Source organism: Myripristis murdjan, chromosome 13, assembly GCF_902150065.1.
Source record: "Myripristis murdjan chromosome 13, fMyrMur1.1, whole genome shotgun sequence".
NCBI lineage: Eukaryota > Metazoa > Chordata > Actinopteri > Holocentriformes > Holocentridae > Myripristis > Myripristis murdjan.
This window is the reverse complement of record NC_043992.1, coordinates 42,337,080-42,361,084: the sequence shown is the minus strand read 5'-3', so window position 1 is coordinate 42,361,084 and position 24,005 is coordinate 42,337,080. Positions and strand designations below refer to the sequence as shown.

The window sequence follows — 24,005 nt, the reverse complement described above, 5'->3', positions numbered from 1 at the left end:
CACTGCCGGGCAAGAAACCAAGGCCGGTAATTATCCACCTGCACAATTTCCAGGTGAAAGAAAGGATCATCCTAGCGGCCTTTGTCTATGAGGATTACGCTCCGGAGGTCTTGGAACAGCGACAACAGTACAAAGAGGTGATGTCAGAACTGTACAACCTGGACCTCAAGCCAGCCCTCCTGTTCCCTGCCAGGCTCACCATCAAACTGAAGGGCAGAGGTAGGAAAACACTTAACTCAGTTAAGGATGCAGAAGAATACCTTGCTAAACTAATCCCAGACCGCAGGCTGAAAGGACGAACGTCTGATCATTAGCATGTGCTATGTACTCTAGCTGGTCGAAGCCAGCAAGCTTATAGTAATTGGGACCAATGTAAACATGCTGGTCAACACCAGAGTTCGCTGGGAGTGCTTAATGAACATATTGTTTTGGTTATATAATAAGGGCATATCTTGTCGAACACACTGGCACACTGTGCCTTCTCCCTCTCACTTGTAGTTGCCCTCCACTTATCTTTTTTTTATTCCCCTAACTGGGATGGGAGAGCTTATCTTGTTTGTTTTGTTTTCAGCTAAAGCTATATTAAAGATTGACCTTGTCAACCCATATTCATTTTTTTCTCTAAACATTACTAGTTAATTTTGTTTCAGGAAGCTTTAACATTGTGTTGTGGGTTGAGAGCAGGAGCACTTGGAAATTAGTTCTCTAGCAATGCCACCAGGGTGTCTGAGTATGTTTGTGTGTGCGTGTGTGTGGGTTTGTCTGGCCATTTTCAGTAGGTGTGAGTGTGCGTGTGCATGTCTGTGTCTCTGTGTGTATTTTTGTTGTGTGATCCCAGTAAACTACGTCGGCTACCGTACATATGGGCCAAAATGAACTGATGATGGAGATGATGTGAAACAATGCATTGACCTTGATAGGAATATAATCTGTAATCAGTATATTCCTGAACAATTAGTATGTTTTAACAATAAAAATTATTGTTCTTTCTTGCATTTAAACATAAGGAGCTTAAATAAACATCATGGTGACCTAGTCACTCTGCTTGCCAGTGCAGGCTGTAGCTTTGATGTAATTGGTTGTAGTGAAACCTGGTTGAATAATAGGTCATATACTGACATTCTAAACCTTGATGGCTATAAACTGTTTAACAAGAATAGACTTGGCAGAAGTGGCGGCAGTGTGTGTCTCTACATTTCCTCCAGACATCATGCGAGCATTTGTGATGATATTGTCATAACAGATAATCATTCTGACTCTCTCTTTTTTGAGATAAATATACAAAATGGGAAGAAACTTATTGTAGGTGTGATCTATCATCCCCCAGATGCTGACTTTGACACCTTCAGGAACAAGCTGGAGGAAATCTTATTTTCTATGGACAGTAAAAATAAAAACTGCATCCTCCTCGGGGACTTCAATGTTGATCTCTCCAGGGATGATGCAGCTAAAAATGACTTTGTAAATACATTACACTCTTCTTCCTTCTTCCCTACCATAAACACTTTTACTAGAGTCACCCACTCAACTAAATCCGTTATTGATAATATCATCACAAACATTCGGAATTCTAAGCTGGAGTCTGAAGTCGTGTTTTCTGACATTTCTGATCATTTCCCTGTTGTATTGTTTCTTAACTTTGCTGGCAGGCCTTCACTCTTACATCATAAAATAAAAATCAAAATACTTAATGCAGAAACTCTATGATGTCTGAGTGAGGACTTCAGAGGTGGGAAGTAACGAAGTACAAATACTTCGTTACCGTACTTAAGTAGATTTTTCAGGTATCTGTACTTTACTTGAGTATTTAATTTTCTGCCGACTTTTTACTTTTACTCCCTACATTTGAACACAAATATCTGTACTTTCTACTCCTTACATTGTCAAAACAGGCTCGTTACTTCTCTCTCCCTCTCTCTCTCTTTTTGGTGGGGGCGGGCGGGCTCGTTACCACCAAGAAAAACAACAACTGCACCGGCACTGTACGAGAACAAAAGGCAGAGAAACTCTCCAGGCTACAACAGCGCACTGACATAGATTGTGAAACAAAGCGAAGAGTTGCCACTCCGCGCTATTTTCACTGGCTAACAGCAGCACACTGGCTTAGCTTGTCTATTCAGAGAAGAGGTATCACTTCGGCTTATTTTTCATTCTATGTTATCACATGCATACTACTGCTCATTCATTGGTAGTTGAATTGTTAGGTCTGTTTGATAAGTAATTTACATTTTTAAAACAAATAATAATTTAACATATTTTTAAATTATTAGAGTCAACATCTACTCCTTCAAGATAATTTATTATGTTCTACAACTCATAAACATACACCAACACTACATACTGAGTGTTTGAGCAGCATATCTCCTCTGTGCTACAAAAGATCCGTGGTAAAAATTATTTACATTAACGCTGAAGCCCTCCCCCCCAGTTTCAAAAAATCCTGGAGGAAACCCTGCACAGAGAGGGAAAGGGAGAGAGGGCGCGGGGCGTGAGAGCAGTTAAGAAAAAGAAAACCATATAGAGAAATCTGGAGACATGGAGGAAGACAGTTGCCAGGGAAGATAACGTTAGCCGACAACAAAACAGAGTCAGAGAAGCAAGAAAAAATCTGTTAAAAGTCATATACGTTAAGTATATTAAGTATTGAGAGTACCAAAGCTGTTATCAAGGTACTCATTCAAGACCTCTGGTCAGTTCAGTCTTGATTATTGTGTGAAACTGGGCTTGCAGCAAAACTAGAATGTTGCGTGATTTTCATTCTCTCTGTACCAGCACTTTGCAGGTTGTTAATAAAAGAGGAAATGTTCCTGTTTTGTGTGCCCAGAACTTTTTTTCATCAAAAAGTTATCAAAAAGGTATATGTATCATTAATGGTAAAAAAAAAAAAAAAAAAAAAATCATTTTTACTTTTTACTTTTGTACTTAAGTACATTTAAGAGCCTGTACTTTCTTACTTTTACTTGAGTAAAGAAGTTGAATTGGTACTTCTACTTTTACCAGAGTCTTTTCTCACACAAGTATCTTTACTTCTACTTAAGTACAGAATGTCAGTACTTTTGCCACCTCTGGAGGACTTGCAGGCCAAGGGATGGAACAGTGTCTACAATTGTAGTGATGCTGATACTGCATATGACACCCTGACAAAGGAAATCACAGACTCCATCTGGAGGACAATACCTGAGAAGACTATCATGTGCAGCACAGGTGCTCAAAATCCATGGCTCACTAAGGGCATTTTAAAATCTATTAATCATAAAAACAAATTATATAAACGCTACATAAAAAAACCAGACATTACTAATAAGAATGAATATAATAATTATAAAAATAAACTAACACACTATAAGAAAGAGTAAGAGTAATCACTATACAGAACTTATAAAAGCATCACAGGGTGACTCAGAGAAATCCTGGAAAGTATTAAACAAGATCCTAAATAGGGGCCAGAAAACCAACGTGCTTCCAGACATTGATAACACACACATGCACTCACACGCCACAAGAAACACTACCAGAAATGCCTGTCTTGCAGATAGATTTAATAATTATTTTGGCTCCATTGGAGAAAATTTGTCTAATAAAATCAGCCAACCACAGGGTGCTTCCTTTAAACATTACCTGTCAGGTAACTATCTGAATTCTTTCTTTCTAAAACCAACTGATTGTGATGAAGTTTGTAAAATTGTCATGCATATGAAAAGCTCACACTCCGCTAGAGCTGATGAAATCTCCAGCAGAATTCTTAGTAGCTTGATGCTACATTAAAAATGTCACATCCTGTCTCCACCTTTAAGAAAAAATTAAAAAAAACAACTCCTGTCTATATTTGATTGATTACATGTTTGTGTAATGAGTATTGATGATTTGGTTGGTACTCCGATATTATTATTCATGTTGGGATTGTCTGTTGTGTGTCTGTCTGTACTCTATTACAACCATAGATATTGGCCAGTATCCAGTTTGTCATTGCTATAATTATGCGAAATCGGTCCCCCTCCTAAAAGCTTTAAATAGTTTCCTTGGGGTGACCATTTCACACATCAGGCTGCTGCGTGTACTACATCGTATCCATAATGCTATTGAGATGGAACAGGAATATATGAGTATTTTTTGGAATGTCAAACAAGTGAAGCGTTGCCTTGTTTCGTCATGGATGCTTGATGCTTGTCTGTACGCTATGCAGCAAATGTTAAACACTTAAATAAAGCTGTGTGTGAAAAAAAAAGTAAGAGTGGCAACGTCATCAGCTCGCCTGCCACTAGTAACATCTTCTGATTAAACTGCTTACAGCCTCCAGTGTGTACTTGTTGATGGTGATGGTAGGAGGGGTTTCAGTTCCATGTCCCATCGTTTTGGTTTTGTTCAAGCTGATGGTCTGGTTGAAGTCCTGGCATGCTTGGGTGAATCGGTCGATGAGGATCTGCAGGTGCTCCTGGGAGTGTGCAGCCATTGCTACATCATCAGCAAACAGCATCTCCCTGATGATGAGTGGTCTGACCTTTGTTTTCGCTTTCAGTCGGGAGAGGTTGAATAATTTGCCGTCCGTCCATGTGTGCAGGTAGACTCCTTCAGTGGAGGAGGGAGAAAAAAATCCCAAACAAGGTGGGTGCCAGTACACATCCCTGCTTGACACCACAGCAGATCTTGAAAGGGTCTGAAGTGGATCCATCGAACTGGACAGTGCCATACATGTTACCGCTACTACTCAGTAGAGAGATGCCACAGTAGTTGTTACAGTTGCTCCTGTCTCCCTTGTTTTAGGGTGATGATATTTGCATATCTCATGTCCTGTGGGACAGCACCTTCCTTCCAACACAGGCAGAGGAGCCTGTGGAGTTGGTGCAGAAGAGCAGGTTTCCCACACTTGAGGATTTCGGCAGTTATCCCATCACTGCCTGGTGCTTTTCCGCAGGTCAAGCTGTTAATTGCTTTGCTTAGCTCCTCAGTTGATGGTTCTGTGTCGAGCTCTTCCATCACAGGGAGGCATCCTACATGGCTGAGTGCCGCATCAGAGACAGTGTTATCCCTAGCATAGAGCTCCGAGTAGTGTTCCACCCAGCAGTCTAGTTGTTTGGAGCGGTCAGTGATGGTTTCCCATGAAGCTGATTTCAATGGAGCAGTTGTGCGAGGTGATGGTCCAAGTGCCTTTTTGATGCCCTCTTAATGGATCTGGTGTTGCCTTTGTCTGCAGCTGATTGAATGTTGCTGCAAAGCTGTAGCCAATAGCTATTGGCACAGCGTCGAGCGGCTTGTTGGAGTTTCCTTCTACAGGATCTGAAAGCCTGTAGAGTCTTGTCACTGGGAGTGCATTTGTAGTTAGTGAGGGCTGTACGTTTTTCTTCCAGGATTGGAGTCAATTTCTTTGAATTGGCTTCAAACCAGTAATTTTGCCTTTCCAGTTTTTTGCCAAATACTGACAAGGCTGTGCTGTGGATGGTGTCCCACATGCCCTCCCAATACTGCTGGGCAGAGCAGGACTGAGACAGGTGGGGGAGTAAATCCTCTAAGGCATAGCGGAAGGCTGCAGCTTTGGTCGGGTCAGCTGTTTTGCTAATGTCAATGCAGAGGGCTCCCTTAGGTTTGGCTCTGTGTATATTTTTTGCCCGCAGCTTGACTCATCAGTTAACAAGAGAGTGGTCTGTGTCACAGACTGCACTGTGTAGACTGCGTATTTAGAAGATGCCTCTGAAGTCAGTGACTCGTGTTATGATCAGGTCTAGTTGGTGCCAAACAGTCGGTGCAAGAGTGAAACCAGTGGAAAAAAACAAATTAGACCGTGTTTATTCCAACCCGAAATCTGCATACAGATCCATACCACTCCCTCAGTTGGACTGAGGGGGTGGTATGGTATGGTCCAACTGAGGTCCAGCGGACCACACTGAGGGTGTGCTTCCACAGCTACGGGAGTGTTTTGAATGCACTGAATGGGATGTATTTGAACAGCAGGACCTTGAGGGTCACACAGAGACTATTCTATCCTACATCACATTCTGCACAGACATTGTCACGGTTGAGAAACGCATGCAAGCCCTAACCCTAACCCTCAACAGTTTCTTTGCCCGCTTTGAGCTGAGCAGACCCCTCTCAATCCTCACCCTGCTGCCCTCCACCAACACCAACACCCATCAAAGCCTGCCTCCCTCTCTCCTTGGATCCCCATCAGTTTGCCTTCAAGGCAAACAGATCATCTGCAGACGCCAACGCCATAGCCCTGTCCCACCTCCAACTCCCAGAGGCCATCTACAGACTGTGAAAATGGGCCCCTTCTGCTCCTCCACCTGCTCCCTCAGCACCGGGTCCCCTCAGGGCTGCATGCTGAGCCACCTTCTCTACTCCTTATACATGCATGACTGCACTCCTGCCCACCCCTCCAATAGCATCATCAAGTTTGCTGATGATACCACCGTGGTGGGCCTCATACAATGCCCTCCTTTCTCATCTAATGTTAGGGGCGCCGCGCACGGTGGCTGACCCGAAGTTCTCCTGATCCTGTAACCCTGTATTTGTCATGTCTTTTTGGTGTCTCTTGGACGGGATGTAACTTAAATTGGAATTTCCCCTTGTGGGATTAATAAAGTGTACTTACTTACTTACTTACTTACCTGTCTCTAAGCACTGGTTATTGACTTCAGGAGACAAGAAGCAGAGGTCGCCCCCCTTCACATCAATGGGCTCAGGGTGGAGAGGGTCTCCACTTTTAAATTCCTGGAAGTGCAGATCCCAGAAGACCTCACCTGGACAGCCAACACCACAGCTCTAGTGAAAAAGGACCAGCAATGGATGCACTTCCTAAGACGGCTGCGGAGAAATTGCCTCAACCAACAGCTGCTGGTTGCTATTTACTGCTCTGCTATCGAGAGTGTGCTGGCACAGTGCATCTCCCTGTGGCACTGTGGCTGTTCGGCCACAGACAAAAAAAGCTCTGCAGAGGGTGTTAAAGGTGGCAGAGAAAACCATCGGCCGTGCTCTGCCTCCTGCTGCCACCACAGGACTGCACACAGCCAGGCCACAGGCTGTTCTCTCCTCTGCCCTCTGGAAGGAGATACAGAACCTTAAATCACAGAGCAACAGACACAAAAACAGTTTTTACCCCATCAGACTTTACCACATCAGGCCATCAGACTTATCAATTAGAGCAACAGAATATAAAAACAGTGCAATATATATTTTATCGGTGCTACACATATTTTATGTGCTACACATATTTTATGTGAAATATATATTTTATGTGAAATATTTATTTAATAGGTGTATTTTATAGTTTATTGGTGCAATATACATTCTATTCCTCTCTATACATTACAACAACCTCACCCTGTTTACTTTATTTACCTTCAGTAGTATGAATGTCATTGATGTTTCTCTGATGTTTCTTTTTAATGTTGTCTTTTAAATGGGAGCACTGCAAATTTTGTTGCATTTTTCTTTTGCAATGACAATAAAGGCATTCTGATTCTGATCTCAGTCCTATGATGGTGTCAGTGATGTGTCTATATATTCTAGGTATGGCTGCCAAATTTTGAGAAAAGTGTTGTATCCTCTTCTAAAACTTTATGTGATGTTTTCGAAAGGATTACAGCTGTTCATTTCCAAAGACCATCAAAGAGGAGAGGGGATTCAGATGTCACTACTATGCATCTCCTGGCCACACAAAAAGCAATTTTAAAAAAATTTGGAAGCTGGTTAAAAATCTGTTGACACCCGAAAAGCCACTTTTCTCTTAATGCCTGATACCAATAAATAAATCAATAAATTGCAGAGGAGTGTAACTGTAGTGAAGTAAATGGCATGAGCTGTTTATGGGGTAATGTCAGTTGTAAAGTATCAGTAACAGAGCAGTATAGCACTATAAAGACAACACTATTATCTTTCTTTTTAGCATTTGTAAGGGTAGAACAGCAGCTACTGTTAGGTTCGGTAAAAGGTTTTTAGAGTGGAACATGCAGCACCTCAAACAATAAATGTTAGGCTTTGTGATGGGAGGGTTATACTTACATGTAGCATCTCTTTTTCTCCCTCAAGGATTGGTGAAGATGTTGCCAGGGCAACGGAGGGAGCTTATTCTGGGAAACACTTCAGAATGGGTTTCATGACGATGCCGGCACCCCAGGACCGACTGCCCCCCCCCAACCAGGGCTTCACTGTACGCTCCCAGTCACTCCATTCAGTGGGGGGCAGTGACGACGATGCCAACCAGAATCGAAAACAGCCGCCTCCGAAACCCAAGAGAGACCCCAACACCAAACTCAGCACCAGCTCTGAGATGGTGAACGGGAGTTCAGGGGTCACCAGGAGCCCAAAAGACGCTAAAGAGACCAAAGAGTCCCAGGACCAGGCCGAAGGTGAGTCCTTACACCCATCAGGTAACCCCAAACTCTGCTATAATAAAAGTGAAACCTGGTAGCTCACCTGGTAGCTTGCCTAGTAGCTCGCCTGGAGAGGGTTCCCTACATGTCTAGAGTTCTGACCGCAGCGTCCTGGGTTCAGATCCGACCTCAGACCCTTTGCTGCAGGTCAGCCCAGCTCTCCCCTGCTTCTGCTGTCTCTTTCTCTCCCCTGCCTCTCCTATCTCTCTCTCTCTCGTCTCTCCTGTCTCTCTGTCTCCCCTGCCTTTCCTGTCTCTCTCTCTCCCCTGCCTCTCCTGTCTTTCTCTCTCCCCCGCCTTTCCTGTCTCTCTCTCCCCTGCCTTTCTTGTCTTTTTCTACTGTCACTGTCAAATAAAGCAGAAATGACAAAAAAAACTTTAAAAAGTGTCAAAAAGAAGAAGAAAGCAAAATCTAAATCCACCAGCAGTTGAACAGTTTATAGTCTCATAAATCAGACTAAATGAACTGTAACAGACTGAACAGAAAATTCAATTCTTCTTTGTTGGCTTTTTCATACCTCTGTAATTCTGCACTGATGTTATTTTCATCCTTTTACTTAACTTTTCTTTTTCAGAAGACACTGATACAGAATTCATATTCAGGCTAGGGTTAGGGTTAGGGTTATGTTAGGGTCATACTTTGGCAATATAAAAGATCTCTTGTGTTGTGTCTGAAAGGACCTCCGGACCTCCATGCGGAGTTTTGAAGCCAAACTCTGGTGTATCTGGTTCTGAGAGCGTCATCTCTGCCTTGTAGCTCTTTATCATGAGCCCTCGATATCTGATCCATACGTTTCTATCCTCTCATAATCTTGTATTACTCTTAGGGTATCCCCTTCAAAATGTGTAGCAATAAGCTGATAAAACTGTCAGTCATCCAGGTCAAGGTGTATCTACAAGTGATGGACCTTCATAATCTGCAGTGATATGACCACTGTTAATCACAATGACCACAGAAATTAGGTAATTGCTGATTATTCCATCGCTCATGAATACTGCTCTATTTTCAGTTGTACTCAAGATAAATAAGGAGCAGACCAACACTACAGTGTAATCAGTGTTACATAACAGAATTCAATCAGTCATCACACATTTTTCACCCACATTAAAGATGCTTTAATAAAAGTATATGCACCTGCAATATGTGCCATTTAATGAGCCTAAAAATAAATAAATAAATACATAAATAATAGACACAATCGATCACTAACTGTTAGAGTAGTATCTGAACATGTCAGCTGGAACTATCTACTTATTATACTGAGAAAATTTTGTTTTAGGGAATCATTCATTCAGTCGGTCAGAAAACAGTAACAACAATGATGCTGATGATAACCCATAACAGCAACAACAACAACAACAACAAAACAAAAATTATAATAACACTAATAATTAAGATCATATATAATCAGTAGAAGGCCAGCAACATGCAGTTAAACTGACTCAAGGCAAGGCAAGGCAAGGCAATTTTATTTCTATAGCACATTTCATACATGGACCAACTGAAAGTGCTTTACTTAAAAACAAGAAAAGTGAAAACAAACAATTTAAAAGAAACAAACATTTAAAAGAAATAAGAAAATCCATACAATAAAAACAATTGCAGAAGAAAATAATAACAATTAAAATCATTATAGTTAATAAATAGATTACAAAAGCACAGAGAAATAGCATGGCAGAAAGAAAGAAAAAAGCTAGACTAAAATGGAACAAAAATAGGAGTACAGCAAAAAAAAAAAAAAAAAAAAAAAAAAAGGTCATTAAATCATTTTGTTTTATAATACAGGCCAGATGATAATCCACCATGTTATGTGTTATTGACATGCAGAGCCAAGGTCAAGGGAAGTCTTTCTCACTGGTTAGCTTGAGGCTACACCACAGCCTTTAACATGCAGTTGATTTGCTAAAATGAATTTTGTATCCAGAAAACTTGGCAAATCAAGAGGTGGCATCCAGAATATGAGACAAGGTTTGTTCAGCTTCAGCCACATACATTGGCAGGAAAATAGAGATATACTATCTTGAATTTTTTTATTGCATCAAAAATAATCACAAAAATAGCCACAAAAGACCCAATAATCAAAGCAAAGAGCAGTGGCATTATAGGATAACCTTGTCTTGTAGCTCACCCAAGAAGAAATCACACAGAGGACTGCATGTTCACTGCTGCTGGTGTAAATCACTCAGATCCACTCAATAAAATCTGGAGATAATTTGAAAGGATCCAAAACTGAGAACAAACTCGTCTCTGCATCCAAAGGAAGGAGCTGGGAGGACGTCAGACACTTCCAATGATAAGTTCTCTTCAAAAGTTGTCTGATACTATCTGCAGAGATTGTGCCTTCATAAATCCTATCATTATGTGTTTAGGGCGTTTTCACACCTATCTCATTTGGTCCGGACTTTCGGACTTTTTAGTTTGATCCGAACCTAAATTACAGGTGTGAAAGGTGCCATGGACCACAGTCTGCACCAACGGACCAAAATTTGGGCCTATCAAAAGAGGTGGTCTCAGTTCGGACCAAACGAACCATGGTTCGTACCTTTTGCAGTATGAAAACAACTTTTTGTATGGTTCGGACCTTCATATCAATGACAGGAAGATTTTTTCTTCTTCTCCTCTTGATTTAATTACGGTACAGGAAGTTATGTCATGCTAACCGGCTGGTTACCATAGTTATGTGTCTCCAACTGGCATGAAAACTTTAGCTGCTAATGTTAAACATTGCTGTGACACGCAAGGCGTAACGTTAGTCGTGTCCGTTATTATGCTGAATGAAAAGTGTCGCATGGTAAGATGTATAGCACTATAAAGACAAGTTAATACATCACTACTGACAGCTTATGTTGTAAAAAAATGTTCCCACACTCACCTTCTCTCCGGAATAGACATTGCCATAACTCACAGGACCGTATGCCGTTTTCTCCTCCTCTCCTGACAACGACGATAAAGTTTTCGCATGATGAGAAGGCTCATCTTGCGAATACCAGTTACTCTGATGTATTGCTCATGAAGTTGATGCTGCTGGTAGCAATATACCAGCAAAAGTATTAGAGCGGGAAAAAGATGGCTCGCTCGATTTATTTTCTGTAAACTGTGGAAGTACATGAATTTGAATTTGAATTTATTATAGGATAGCCCCTTGAGATGAAACATCTCATTTGCAAGGGGGTCCCAAAAAAACAACAAAGCACAGACACAAAACACATGATACATTACAATACATCAAACATATAACAATACAAAAAAAAGAAAAAAAAAAAAAAATATATATGGGGTCATATGGGGAGTTGATGCGTCCACTAATGAGAAGAATAAATTTCCCATGTAGGTTTGTCTTGTAAAGTCCATTACTCCATTTGCAGTGTGAAACCAAAACCAACAGGACCAAATGTATTACAATGTAACAGAAACACGAACCTGATCGGACCTTGGTTCGGACCTTGGTTCGGACTTTCAGATGTGAATACGCCCTTATTCTCTTGCATATTTGATTTTTTTGTGCAAATTTTTTGGTGCACTACTCCTCCTACAGCTTTCATTTTAGGCCCACACAATGAATTGGAGGAATGTGCGGCCCAGTTGGGAGAAGTGTGCTATTACTTTTATAAGCAATCTGACTTACAGAATGTTCGCAATTCTGATTTTACGGAAAATTTTGGCCATCCAAAATGAATGGCCAAAACCCTAGGCCCTGGGGTGCAGAGCTTTTGACCTGTGTCCACGCACCAAATATGAAAAACGTGCGTCTTGTGGAGAAGAAGCAACGTGTGAATTTTCAAGCCGCTCCGACTTTCCGTTTTTCCGCAATTCCAGTCTTAAGCCCAACACACACCGGCGGCGTCCGACGCGCGTCAAACAGCCGCCCCCATTATTTTCTATGTGTGTCCGCACACCGGCGGCGGCTAGACGCGCGTTGACGCGCCGCGCCGCTACCTTTTACGCCACTGTCCTATTTCCAGCGTCGACGCGCCTGAAAAAGTGTATTTTTTCCCTTGCGGATGTCCATCCCAGCTTCTGTAGCTGTTCTTCTTCTCTACTTCTGTGGCTCTTTCCTGTATTTTAATAAAACGGTCAGTCAAACAGATCTAGTTTACATTACAAATAAGCGCTCTGCTGGTTTGAAGGATATATTGCGGTAAACATGTCCGTTATATGCACCGTTTTTTCCTGGTTTTCCATTTTAAACATAACTGAAACTACCGCACTACTTGATCAATAAGCTACTGCCCATCACTGGATATTAAGTTATGGTAGCCTGTCAGACAATGCTGGTTGATTTGTCTTTTTTCCGTGGTATGTAGTTTTTTTCCCCAGTTAACGCCGATTGACGTTCTACAGCACGACGCTTCCAGTTTGTGTTGGGTGCGTCAGGTGACGCGCGTCACCTGACGCACCGCGACGCTACGCTGCCGGTGTGTGTTGGGCTTTAAGCCGAAATCTGGACGCAATACACACTAATGGCGGAATGTTGGGAGAGCCTGCCAGGGAGAAAGTCCCCTCTCACTGACACAGAGATACACACGCGGCTCTGTATCTCTCCTTTTCTGCCTCAAGGGCCACGAGCACTGCAGCCAATGCATCCCAGCACTGACCCCAAACTCTAATGTAAGACCATAGCAATGACCCCAAACACCCTAGCAACCCCATAGCAACCACTTAGCAACACTTTAGCAACCACCCACAATACCATAGCAACTGCCTAGCAACACCCTAGCAAGCATCAGGAACACCACAGAAACACCCTAGCAACCACCCAGAACGCCATAGCAACCGCCTAGCAACTCCCTAGCAACCATCAGGAACACCATAGCAACCTCCTAGCAATGCTCTAGCAACCATCAAGAACACCATAGCAACCGCCTAGCAACATCATAGCAACCACCAGGAACAGCATGGCAACCGCCTAGCAAGGCCTTAACAACCATCAGGAACACCACAGCAACCACCTAGCAACCATCAAGAACACCATGGCAAATGCCTAGCAACAGCATAGCAACCATCAGGAAAAGCATAGCAATCTCCTAGCAAGGCCTAAACAACCGTCAGGAACAACATAACTACCGTCTAGCAGCACCTTAGCAACCACCCAATATACCATAGAAACTGCCCAAAGACATCCTAGTGACCACTCAACAGATGATAACAACTGCCTGGACAATACCCTGGCCACAGTAACTGCCCTCTAGCCCTCGAACAACACTACACAACCTACAAAAAGCATAGGGCTGGAGGCTTACCACATGGCCACGCAACGGTGGCAAGCACATATAAAGTTTCTTCAGAAACTTTAGCCTAGTCTAGTTTTGTTTATTGTTGTCAAAATATGATGACTTGTGCCTCCTTAAGCAGGAAACAAATCTGTGCGTTATTCACTGAGTCCGGAGGCAAAAACTTCCAACCAGTGGCATAAAAAAGGGAATGAAATCAGGCCAGAGGTGTTTGTGCCTTAGGGTGCAGGGGACTTATCGGAAAGCATTAGCTAAAAGTAGAATTGTGAGACTGTTGGTCAGAAATGGCTATTTGTAGAAGCATAATATTGAGGTAAGCTGCAGTTTTTTTCAATTGCTAAGACACATTTCTCCAAACTAAGCTCCATTTCTCAAAACTCTTAACACAAATCAAAAACTGCACACCCAACTCCCCAAATGTCAAACTGCCAGGTCAAAAGCGAACTCTCCACTCGAAACCATTTCCTCTTGCTGAAAAACCAAACTCTGCCTTCACACAACACACACACTACAACACACACACACACACACACACACACACACACTACAACATAGTGTTGGGCACTGCAGAGATAAATTCATAACACTGCCACAAAAATCTGAAATGAATAATGTTGCTTGTGGTTGTCTTTACATGATAAACACAACAGACAAAAATGTCGACTTCATTTTTTATTCATAATGTATTCTACAGTACATCTTCACACAATATGTTACGGGATGAAAAGGGACTGAGGACACAGTAAAGGAATGAAGGAAAAATACAGACTGTACAAATATATAAAACATAAAAAATACTATAATAGAACATAATTTACAACAGCCTCCTCACCACGAATTACTGGCAAATACAGACATTATCTGACTCTGCTGCTGCCACTGCATCATGTCTCTGGTCCAGGTCCAACCTCACCTGCATCACCTGCTGCATCAGAGACACACCTGGCATCTGTTATGTCCTAACATGCCACAGCTCTTAACCATAGGTTGCACAAATGAAAATACAATCTAGCCTGGAATATGATTAAAACATATAGTCCTTAACCAGGGGATTTAATTCACACCAAACATCAATTAGGCCACAGTTCTTACAGTTTTTTCAATTGTTTACACACATTTTCAAAGCTCTGTGTCTTTTTCTCAAAACTTTAAACACAAATCCAACTACTGCTCACACAAAATGCAAAATGCATCCTATCTACTGCAAAATGAAACAGTATTCAAAACATTGTAAACACATCTCAAAAGCAAGCATTTGTCTCACATCACAAACACATATCCCATTGTATCACACACTTGTGTATATCATTTACACACTGTTGCTCTAAATCTAAAGCTCTTTTGTTTCTATGGATTTTCTTGATATATTGCCATATAAGAGTGAAAATATAGTAGCATGCAAAAAGAAATCAACACAAGCAATAATGGAACCAAAAATATTTAATTTTCTGAATAAATCAGTTGCTGTTGTGGATGCAGCATTGTACAGCATCAAAGCAAAGTACACCAACCATCACATATGGAGGAGAGTGTGTGTGTGTGTGTGTGTGTGTGTGTGTAACTGTCGGTTCGGGGTGAAGCGCTCAGCAGAGACAGACGGTACCCCACATCTTGACCAATCACGTGCGGTTTTCGGAGAAAAAAAAAAAAAATTCGGCTCCTGGAAAAAAAAACAAAAAAAAACACAGCTCTCAATCAGGAGCCGGTCCGTTCCCAAACGACCCATCACTGTTCCAAAGCGTCCTCCATGAACCTGAACTCCTCGTCCTCTGCGTCTTCCTCTGACCCCCCTGGCTCTCTGCATTGTTATCCATTGTTCAAGACAGATAGTTTTATAGGCCTATGTCAAGGAGTGATTGGTTGGTGTTCAATAAAGCAATTATTGTTTACACATGTGAGGACAGAGTCTGAGGCACTGATGAATAAGTGTGGCATTTTGATTGGTTGTGTTTGAAATGGGAAATCAAGTTACTTTCTGATAGATTTTTGTGTGTTAGCTAGAGAATTGTGTGTATTGATTTGCAAAAAGTGAATAGCTCAATTGAAAACTGTGTCAAGGCTGAGAATTAGTTTATGGTTTTGCTGATTTGAGGTGAAGTTGTGAGGTTTGAGTGAAAGAGTTTAGAAATAGTGTGATATATAAAGGTTTTGTGTGTAAGCAATAGAAAAAAACTGTATTGTCATTGACTGTGTTTACATGGACTTTAGTATCCCGGTTTTGAGGCTTATCCCAGCTTTGAGCATATTCGGGATATGATGTTTACATGGAACACAGAAACCCGGTTATTCATATCCCTGTATACATGATAAATACCAGTAACCCGTTTTCTGATCACTGCATCCTCTCTGCGCAGGCGTGTCGTACGTCTTTTACGTCTTTTATTTACAACAGATTGAGCGGGAAGTGTGATATATTTATTATATTTAGAAGTAAGCCAAACATGAGACCTCTGTGGCTTCTAGCGGGCTCATCGTTAATAAATACTCAGTAGTGCTTCTTCAGTATTTCCACCGCGACCTAAGTTGTTCAACGGTGCTCAACAAGTGAGCAAATGTAGCGTATTCCCTCAGAAGAAAATCTATACCGCTCATGGAGAATATCGTCAGGAAATGCCAGGGTTAGCCGCGCGATCCCTAAATCCTCTTTTTGTCTCCGTAATGAGCCTCGGACAGTCCTGGCTCCCAGGTCCACCGGATCATGAATGAACGGTGACGCCATCTCCAAAAGAGTTAAATGGTGAGATAGCACCGCTTTTATAGCCGGACGGGGTTAAACTTAACTCATAACCTGGTCGGGACCAGGTTATGAGTTAAGCATAAGTTACCATGGTGATCTAGCCGGTTTAAAAAAGAGAGCCACCTTCATGATACAGGAAAGCCTGGCTTTAGACTCAACATACCTCGCTAACCCACTAAACCTGCTTCGTAGTACAGCCGTCTACTCAGCTCCACTCGGCTCCACTCGGCTCGGCTCGGCTCTACTCAGTACGACTGAAACCGAGGCGAGCCGAGTGGAGCCAAGTAGGTGCTAGCGGAAAATCGCCAGTAGTCATGTTGAGTTCTTTCATTATTTTCAGGCAAATTTCAGTCTTTTCATCGCTCCAAAAATGGGAAGCTCTCGTTGCCGCCATGTTGCTTGTTTATCTGGTGCGTCACTCTGGCGCCTGCGCACACGGTGGGCAGCCGTCAGAAACCGGGATAAGGTGTATACATGCTCCAGTATCCCGGCTTCTATCGGAGTACTCCAGGTAGCAAAAACGGGTTTCTTGAAACCGGGATAAGGTCATAACCCGGTTTCTGAATTCGGGATATGGTGTTTACATGCACAAACACAAAAACGGGATACTTAAAAAACCCGATCAAAACCGGGATACTAAAGACCATGTAAACGCAGTCATTGTGTTCATACCATGAAATTGCAGGTGCCCTTCACAGCCGTTTGCAATCAGACATGGACAATTGACTGATACAAATGAACAAACAACATGAAGAGACAAATAACGACATAGAAGGGACAATACTGACTTACCATATACAAATAATTGGGTTTGTTTAGACATAAATGCTGTTGGTGATGTTAAAGATTTGTTCTGGAGGAGCTGTTGAAGTGTTGTGTCTGTCTGCAGGGAAGTGTCATCCCTACACTGACGAGCATAAGAAGATGCCTCCTCCAAAACCGAAAAGGAATCCCAACACTCAGCTCAGCACCTCCCTTGATGAGTCTTACATCCGTAACCATGGCAACAAGTCTTCCTTGCGAAGGGATAAATCTTCGTCCCAAAGCCAGAGTCCAGTATCTCGAGATACTGACGACGAGGAGCCTGTCTACATTGAGATGGTGGGAAATATCCTGCGAGATCTGAAGAGACAGGAGACGCTGGAGGACGAACAGGCCGAGTCCGTGTACGAGGAGATGAAATATCCCGTGCTGGACGACTTTGTCCACGACTCAAAATGGGACAACAGCGGCCAAGCCATGGTCATCGACCCTGAATCGAGCCATTCGTGCACTCCCCGCGGGTCCGTGTGCGACATCCCACCTCCCTTCCCCAACCTCCTCACTCATCGCCCGCCACTCCTGGTCTTCCCCCCCGCCCCCGCTCAGTGCTCTCCAAACTCCGACGAGTCACCTCTGACCCCTTTAGACGTCACCAAGCTGCCCATGTTGGAAAACGTCAGCTACAGCAAGTCCGGGGCCACGCCCACTGAAACGCCGCCAAGCTCTGCCCAGCAGCGCAAGGACCGAGAGAGGGAGAGAGAGAGAGAGCTCCCCTCTACTCACACCATCACGTCCTCAGGTCGTTCGTCTGCTCCTCCCCTCCCCTCACACCTCTACAAGTCCTCTAGCTCCGCCCACGGCGGTCACGGTTACCCTCGCAGTCAGTCGGCGTGTCCCTCCCCGGTGAGCATGGGCCGCTGCCTGACTCCTCTCAGTCTGAAGAGACCGCCTCCATACGACGCTGTGATGGCAGGAGGAAGCATGCCTCGCTCCTCCTCCTCCTCCTCTTCCTCCTCTTCCCAGAGGGTCCAGGAAGGCGTGAAGCTCAGTAACTCGTCCTCTGCCCACGGCTCCATGCAGAACGTGTCGACGAGGTCTCGAACACCGACCAGCCCGCTGGAGGAGCTCAACAGCCTGTTCAGCTCCGGGAGGCAGATGCTGAAGAAAGGCTCGGGGGGGAGGAAGGGCCGGGAAGGAGAGGGTGAGACCTCGCTCACAGTGAACTCAAGTATACACAAATACACACAAATACACACAAAATGAACTTCTGGATAGTAATATACTCCTACAAAACCCCACCACCACACACACAGAGACACACACACAGTCACACACACAAGCAGTCTACCTCTTATCAAGAAATAAATTTGTACATAAAAGGAAAAATAATATAAAGTTTGTGTACTTGCTACACGCAAACTTTATATTACTTGGTGGTAAATAAAATATTACGGAGCCATGAGGCTCATGAAGCTTCAGCTCCCACAGTTTATGGTATATAACTGTCATTTCCTCTTCTGACGGAGTCACTTCCTGTTCTGACGGTGTCACTTCCTGTTCATCAGTGTTCTGCCCAGGTTCTCCCTCTTGGTTCTTTGTGGTTCCTGTAGACTCAGAGGTGTTTCTCTGGTCTCCTCAGGTGAGTCCAGGTCACTTCCCAGACATGACAGCAAGGAGAGAGAGAAAGAGTGGGACGGACAATCAAGCCCCGCCTCCAGCAGGATGGGGCGGTCCTCTGTCAGCCCCACCATGATGCTGGGAGGAGGAGGAGGAGGAGGAGGAGGTGAGCACCTCGGTTTCAGCTTCTGTTTCTGCACACGTTTCTGCCTTTCAGCTCCCAGCATGCATTGTGTTTGTGTCTCTGCAGAGTCCAAGGCCGTGTGCAAACTGGGCCGCTCAGCATCCACCTCGGGGGTCCCCTCCCCCGGGGGGACCCCCCAGCGCCAGCCCCACGACCCCCACCCAGCCCTCAGCCAGGTATTTCCCCACCTGTAGACACAGACAGAGACTGTGTGGAGTCCTGAAGTAGCGCCACCTGCTGAAATATGCATGTTGGTGTAAACATATGGCTTCTTTTATTTTGTCCATGTCGTGATTTATTTATTTACTGCTATTAATATTTCTCTATATTTTTTATTTATATTTACATAAAGGTTCTTGTAATAAATGTCAGTTAAAAGGTAGGAAGATCTTTATAAGATGATTATTAACTTTTATAAGTTTTAATAAGACTATATACGTGTATTAACAATGCATTTATAAACACATTTATTGTTATTTGTCTCATCAGTGTCTTGTAGATTATAAGACATTTATAGAAGCTGTTTGACTGGACATTATTTATAATAGCATTACAAACAAATTTATTGAGTTGAACTAACTTATGTCATTGTTAAACCTTTACAAAGCATTTTTGTTGCTTTAAAGTAAAAAAAAATGATTCATTTCTTATTTTAGTGTCGTATAATTTAACAACGTGTATTATTAATAAACACAGTGTTATTAACACTTTAACACAATCTTATAAAGGACTTACCTATTAATTCATGCTTATTATAAGTTCCTTAAAATGAAGTATCCCCCCCCCGTAGTACTGTTTATGGTAATACGAATACAAATAAGTAGATCTGCATAAATTAGTACTTTATTTTAAATGTTAACTTTGTATGTTCATGAAATTAACATTGCATTTTCATTTTCATCCACAAAGTCAAAAACAACATTTTGAGTTTCTGCTTTTTGTCAACAAAATCAAGATTTTTGAATTTGGTGCCACAAAGTTTACCTGATGCACCAAATCCTGGTGTTATAACCACATCATTTAAATACAACCCAAACCCTAACCCTAGCCCTGACCCCAACCCTGACCCCGACCCTAACCCCAACACTGACCCTGACCCTAACCTTGACCCTGAGCACTAAACACCTTCCTGCTTTATCTACATCCACGGAAACTTCCAGCAGCTCTCTGTTTAGATCCTTTAAACTCCTCGGTACACTCCCACTAACACTTTCATGCTTTAATCACTTTAAATCGCTCAAACCAACTAACTCGTCCTTTTAACAAACTAATTCAACTTTTTAACATCAGCATGAGTGAAATGTGACGACTAGCTGGCGGAAAACAGATCGAGCGTGAGCGCTGTGTCCTCAAACACACACCTGCTCCACTTCCTGTTTGCGTCTCGCCATGTCATGATTCCCACCCAAAGCCCTTGGATCTCCGCCCCGGATCTTCGCCTGTATTTCCGCCCGGAATTCCACCTGGATCTCCACAATCAGCTGGTCGCAACACTTTCTGTTTGTCGACTTGCATCAAAGTACTAGAAGAAAACATGAAACCGCAAAGCCTGGAAATATAAAAACTTACATCTGTCTGCCTGTCTGTCTGCCTGTCTGTCTGCCTGTCTGTCTGTCTTCATAATAATCATTAAATGATGAAAATGCACTCTTTAATTGGTGGATGACATCATCAGATCAGATTTTCAATATTTCCTGTTAAACTTTAAGTTCATTGACTGTAAAGAGTTTTGACCTCATTTTTCTGAATCTGTTTTCAACAAAATATTAGATATTAATGGACAAGCCAATGTAACAGCTATACCAACAGTATATACACAAGAGTTAAAAGCACACACACACACACACACACACACACACACACACACACACACACACACACACTCCCCACCATCTGACAGTTAAAAATAAACTTTTGTCTGTCTGTTTTTCTGTCTTCACCTTTCTTTGTGCATCTCAAAGCTCACTGCATCAGACCACACACACACACACACACACACACACACACACACACACACACAGGAGATCTGTGTGAGTTTTAAACATCAGATGTCAGATTTCTTCTGGATAAAATGCAGTTTACAAACCAGCAGCCAGACTTCCTGCTTTAGTTGCTGTTTACAGAGCAAAGTCATATGTTCTATCTTTGTTTGAGCCCCGCCTTCAGTTGCAAACTGGCCAATCAGAGATGACTAAATGTTGCCCTCAGCCAATCAACACGTCTCTCTCCACTGATGTGAATGAAGTCTCTGCAGAGGTTCAGAGTTTCTTCAGAGACTGAGCCAAACTAAAAGTAAAACAGACTCACACCTCCTCTGGTACACCTGTGTTCCACCACACACACACACACACACACACACACACACACACACACACACACACACACACAAATGTTAATTAAGATCATAAGCACACCTGTGTTTGGCCAAAAGGTAAGTTACAGTGTTGGATTCATAAAGTGCTAAATGCCCCTGACTGGAGCCCTGCTGTCCTAGCTAAGTGGCTAGCCAACAGCTAATATAGCCTAGCATAGCCTGGATAACAGACGTACTGAGAACAGCAGAACCGGCCGAGACGCTGCAGGTTCTAACCCGGACCCTAACTCTAACTCATGTTGCCTGTTTGATTGGGAACAAACACAGAAAGAAAGCGCTGTTAAAAGCTGGGGAAATTAAATATGGCGAGGAAAAAGTAGGCAAATAAACTGTAAGACTTTTTTTCCCTGGTTCTGCCATTTCAAAGTTAAACTGTAACTGAGATGCAGCAGCGGGGCCCCCTGCTGGTCACTGGTGGAAGTGTCCTGTCTGTGGGAGAGCCTCAGCTCACTGATGAATCTTAACCTCTTCTTCACACGAGGGTACAAATCACACACATCTGAAACTCAGCGGCTCACGCTTTTATTGTGACATCGACCTCCTCTGGCTCGGCAGTAAAATTTGTTTTGCTCTTTTGTTTCGCTGAGGCCAAATGAAAATCAGATTGAGGCCTTTTTCATTTTCCAACATTCTGAAGCAGAATCAAACATCAGATTTCTATTTCATGAAACAAAAAACAAGAATCAGACCAACTTTGGTTTATGTTGCTCTTCTGGTCATTTCCAGCAGTAGAATCAGAAACAGTTTGAGTGTCACAGGCTGATGATGTCACACCAGCAGGCTGATGATGTCACGCCAGCAGGACAAAACAAGCCTTTCCTTTGTTTTTATTCTTTTAGTCTTTCTTTTATTCTCTTCTTTTTATTCTCTTTGAGTCTAAAACCATCGTGAAAAAGACAAAGACATGATCTGTCTTTTTCAGTCTGTCATCAAACATTTTCTCTGACAACCGAACAGGAAACAAAACAAAACACAGATACACACACACACACACACACACACACACACACACACACACACACACACACACACACACCTTCCTTCTATATTCCAGAGCATCATAAAAGTGAGCACAACATAACTTCACTCCATGTAAATTAAATAAACATCCTCTGTTTGACTCATCAGCGCCTCCCTGTGGAGAGAAAGAGGTTGACATGAAAGCAGTGGATCTGCCCCGTATCCACTCACCTTCCTGCTGTGTTCAACACGGGATGTGGTGCCGCAGAGCGCTGCAGCAGCTTCACAAGACAAAGTAGTTCCACCTTCCAGCTGGGAGGTGAAAAGGTGTAAAAGAGCGTCGATAATGAGTGTTGCTTTTCATCCTTCAAAACATTTTTTCATCTCAAAATGTATTCTTTTCTGGTCCAGATCCAGTTCTTTCATTTTGGAGCAGAACAGTGGCGGTGCAGTGCTCGCTTTCTCCACAGCTAGGCGCTAACGGGTCAAAGTGGAGGATCTGTTCTACTCGTATGGAAGACGAAACACCACTGTCACTTTAATATGAGGAAATCAGCTGGCAGGAAGTTCAGCCGCCTTTAGAGAATAACAGGTGGTGCTTCAGCAAATCCAAGTATGGAACTCCTCATTTGCATCTTGATTTTCATTGGCTCTCACCTGCCTGCAGTGACAATCACCTTAGGAAGCACACCTCCATGTCCCCGTTCCCATGTTCACATCATGATCCTGTTGGCTGCAGGGCCCTGGAGGCATTGGGGCCCCGGGGCCCTGCAGCGGGACCCCTGCCAGTTGGTGCCCTCTGCTGGCAGCTGCAGGAACTTAGAAACTGCTGCATCAGCCAGCAGGGAAGTGGTCATGTTACAAAACTACAGTACAACAGCAATATATTTCTTTTAGCAGTAACATAACATATGTAATACAATGCATTTCTAAAAGGACAGGTAATATTATTACAGTTACTATGTCAAGTGTTTGTAGCTGAAATTAACTTTTTTTGTTAAATCCACACTTCAGACTGTGGTGGCATTTCAGAACTGTGACATTGTTTGGTTTTTAATCCTAATTATTTAGGTCATGAAAAGAGTTGGATTTAATGTGCAAGAGTAATATAATTTTACAGCCTCAGCTCTCAGTGGAGTGAGCCTGTAGGGAACCCAAACGCCTCATAGGACGAGTTGACCAAAAGGAGAACAGGTTCATCAGGCTGTACAGCATCGCCCCCAACTGGATCTAAAATGAACTGCAATAAACTTGAGCTTCTGTGCTTTGATTCCATGAAAAACATTCCCCTCTTCCAAATAACGTCTCATCGTACATCTGCAATTATTTTGGTAAAACACACATTACTTATAGAGTAATGCCTTACTACACCAAAGTCATATAGTAATCCATTACTCTATGAGTAATACTTCAGTAATACTTCAAAGTAACTTATTACTTTGAAGTGAAAGGAGCTTGTAATGTGTAATGTATGTATTATATGTAACATATGAAAAGTACCACGTTGTGAAAGGAATGTGTTCTCCTCCTCCAGATGCCGTGGCTGTGCGGCGACGCCACCATGATGGAAACGATGGAGAAGAAGCGGGTTCTGTGTCGGGAGATCAAAGCGCGACAGCGGCCGGAGAAGAACCTCTGCAAGCAGGACAGCATGCCCATCCTGCCCAGCTGGAGGAGGAAGCAGCCGCCGCCGTACCCGCCGCCATACCCGCCACCAGCCACCGCTGTGTTCTGGGACACCGCCATCTAACACACACACACACACACACACACA

The 24,005-nt window shown here is 43.0% G+C and overlaps 1 protein-coding gene across 1 annotated transcript in view; it reads left to right on the top strand.

Annotated features, from left to right (window-relative positions):
• nyap2a (neuronal tyrosine-phosphorylated phosphoinositide-3-kinase adaptor 2a) overlaps positions 1-24,005 on the top strand; it is a 50,851-nt gene extending 26,846 nt beyond the window's left edge. The window contains exons 4-8 of the mRNA XM_030066548.1: positions 8,023-8,342; positions 17,224-18,297; positions 18,736-18,879; positions 18,964-19,073; positions 23,766-24,005. Of these exons, the coding sequence (XP_029922408.1) occupies positions 8,023-8,342; positions 17,224-18,297; positions 18,736-18,879; positions 18,964-19,073; positions 23,766-23,981 (1,864 nt within the window). The 3' untranslated portion in view covers positions 23,982-24,005. The remainder of the gene's footprint in view (positions 1-8,022; positions 8,343-17,223; positions 18,298-18,735; positions 18,880-18,963; positions 19,074-23,765) is intronic.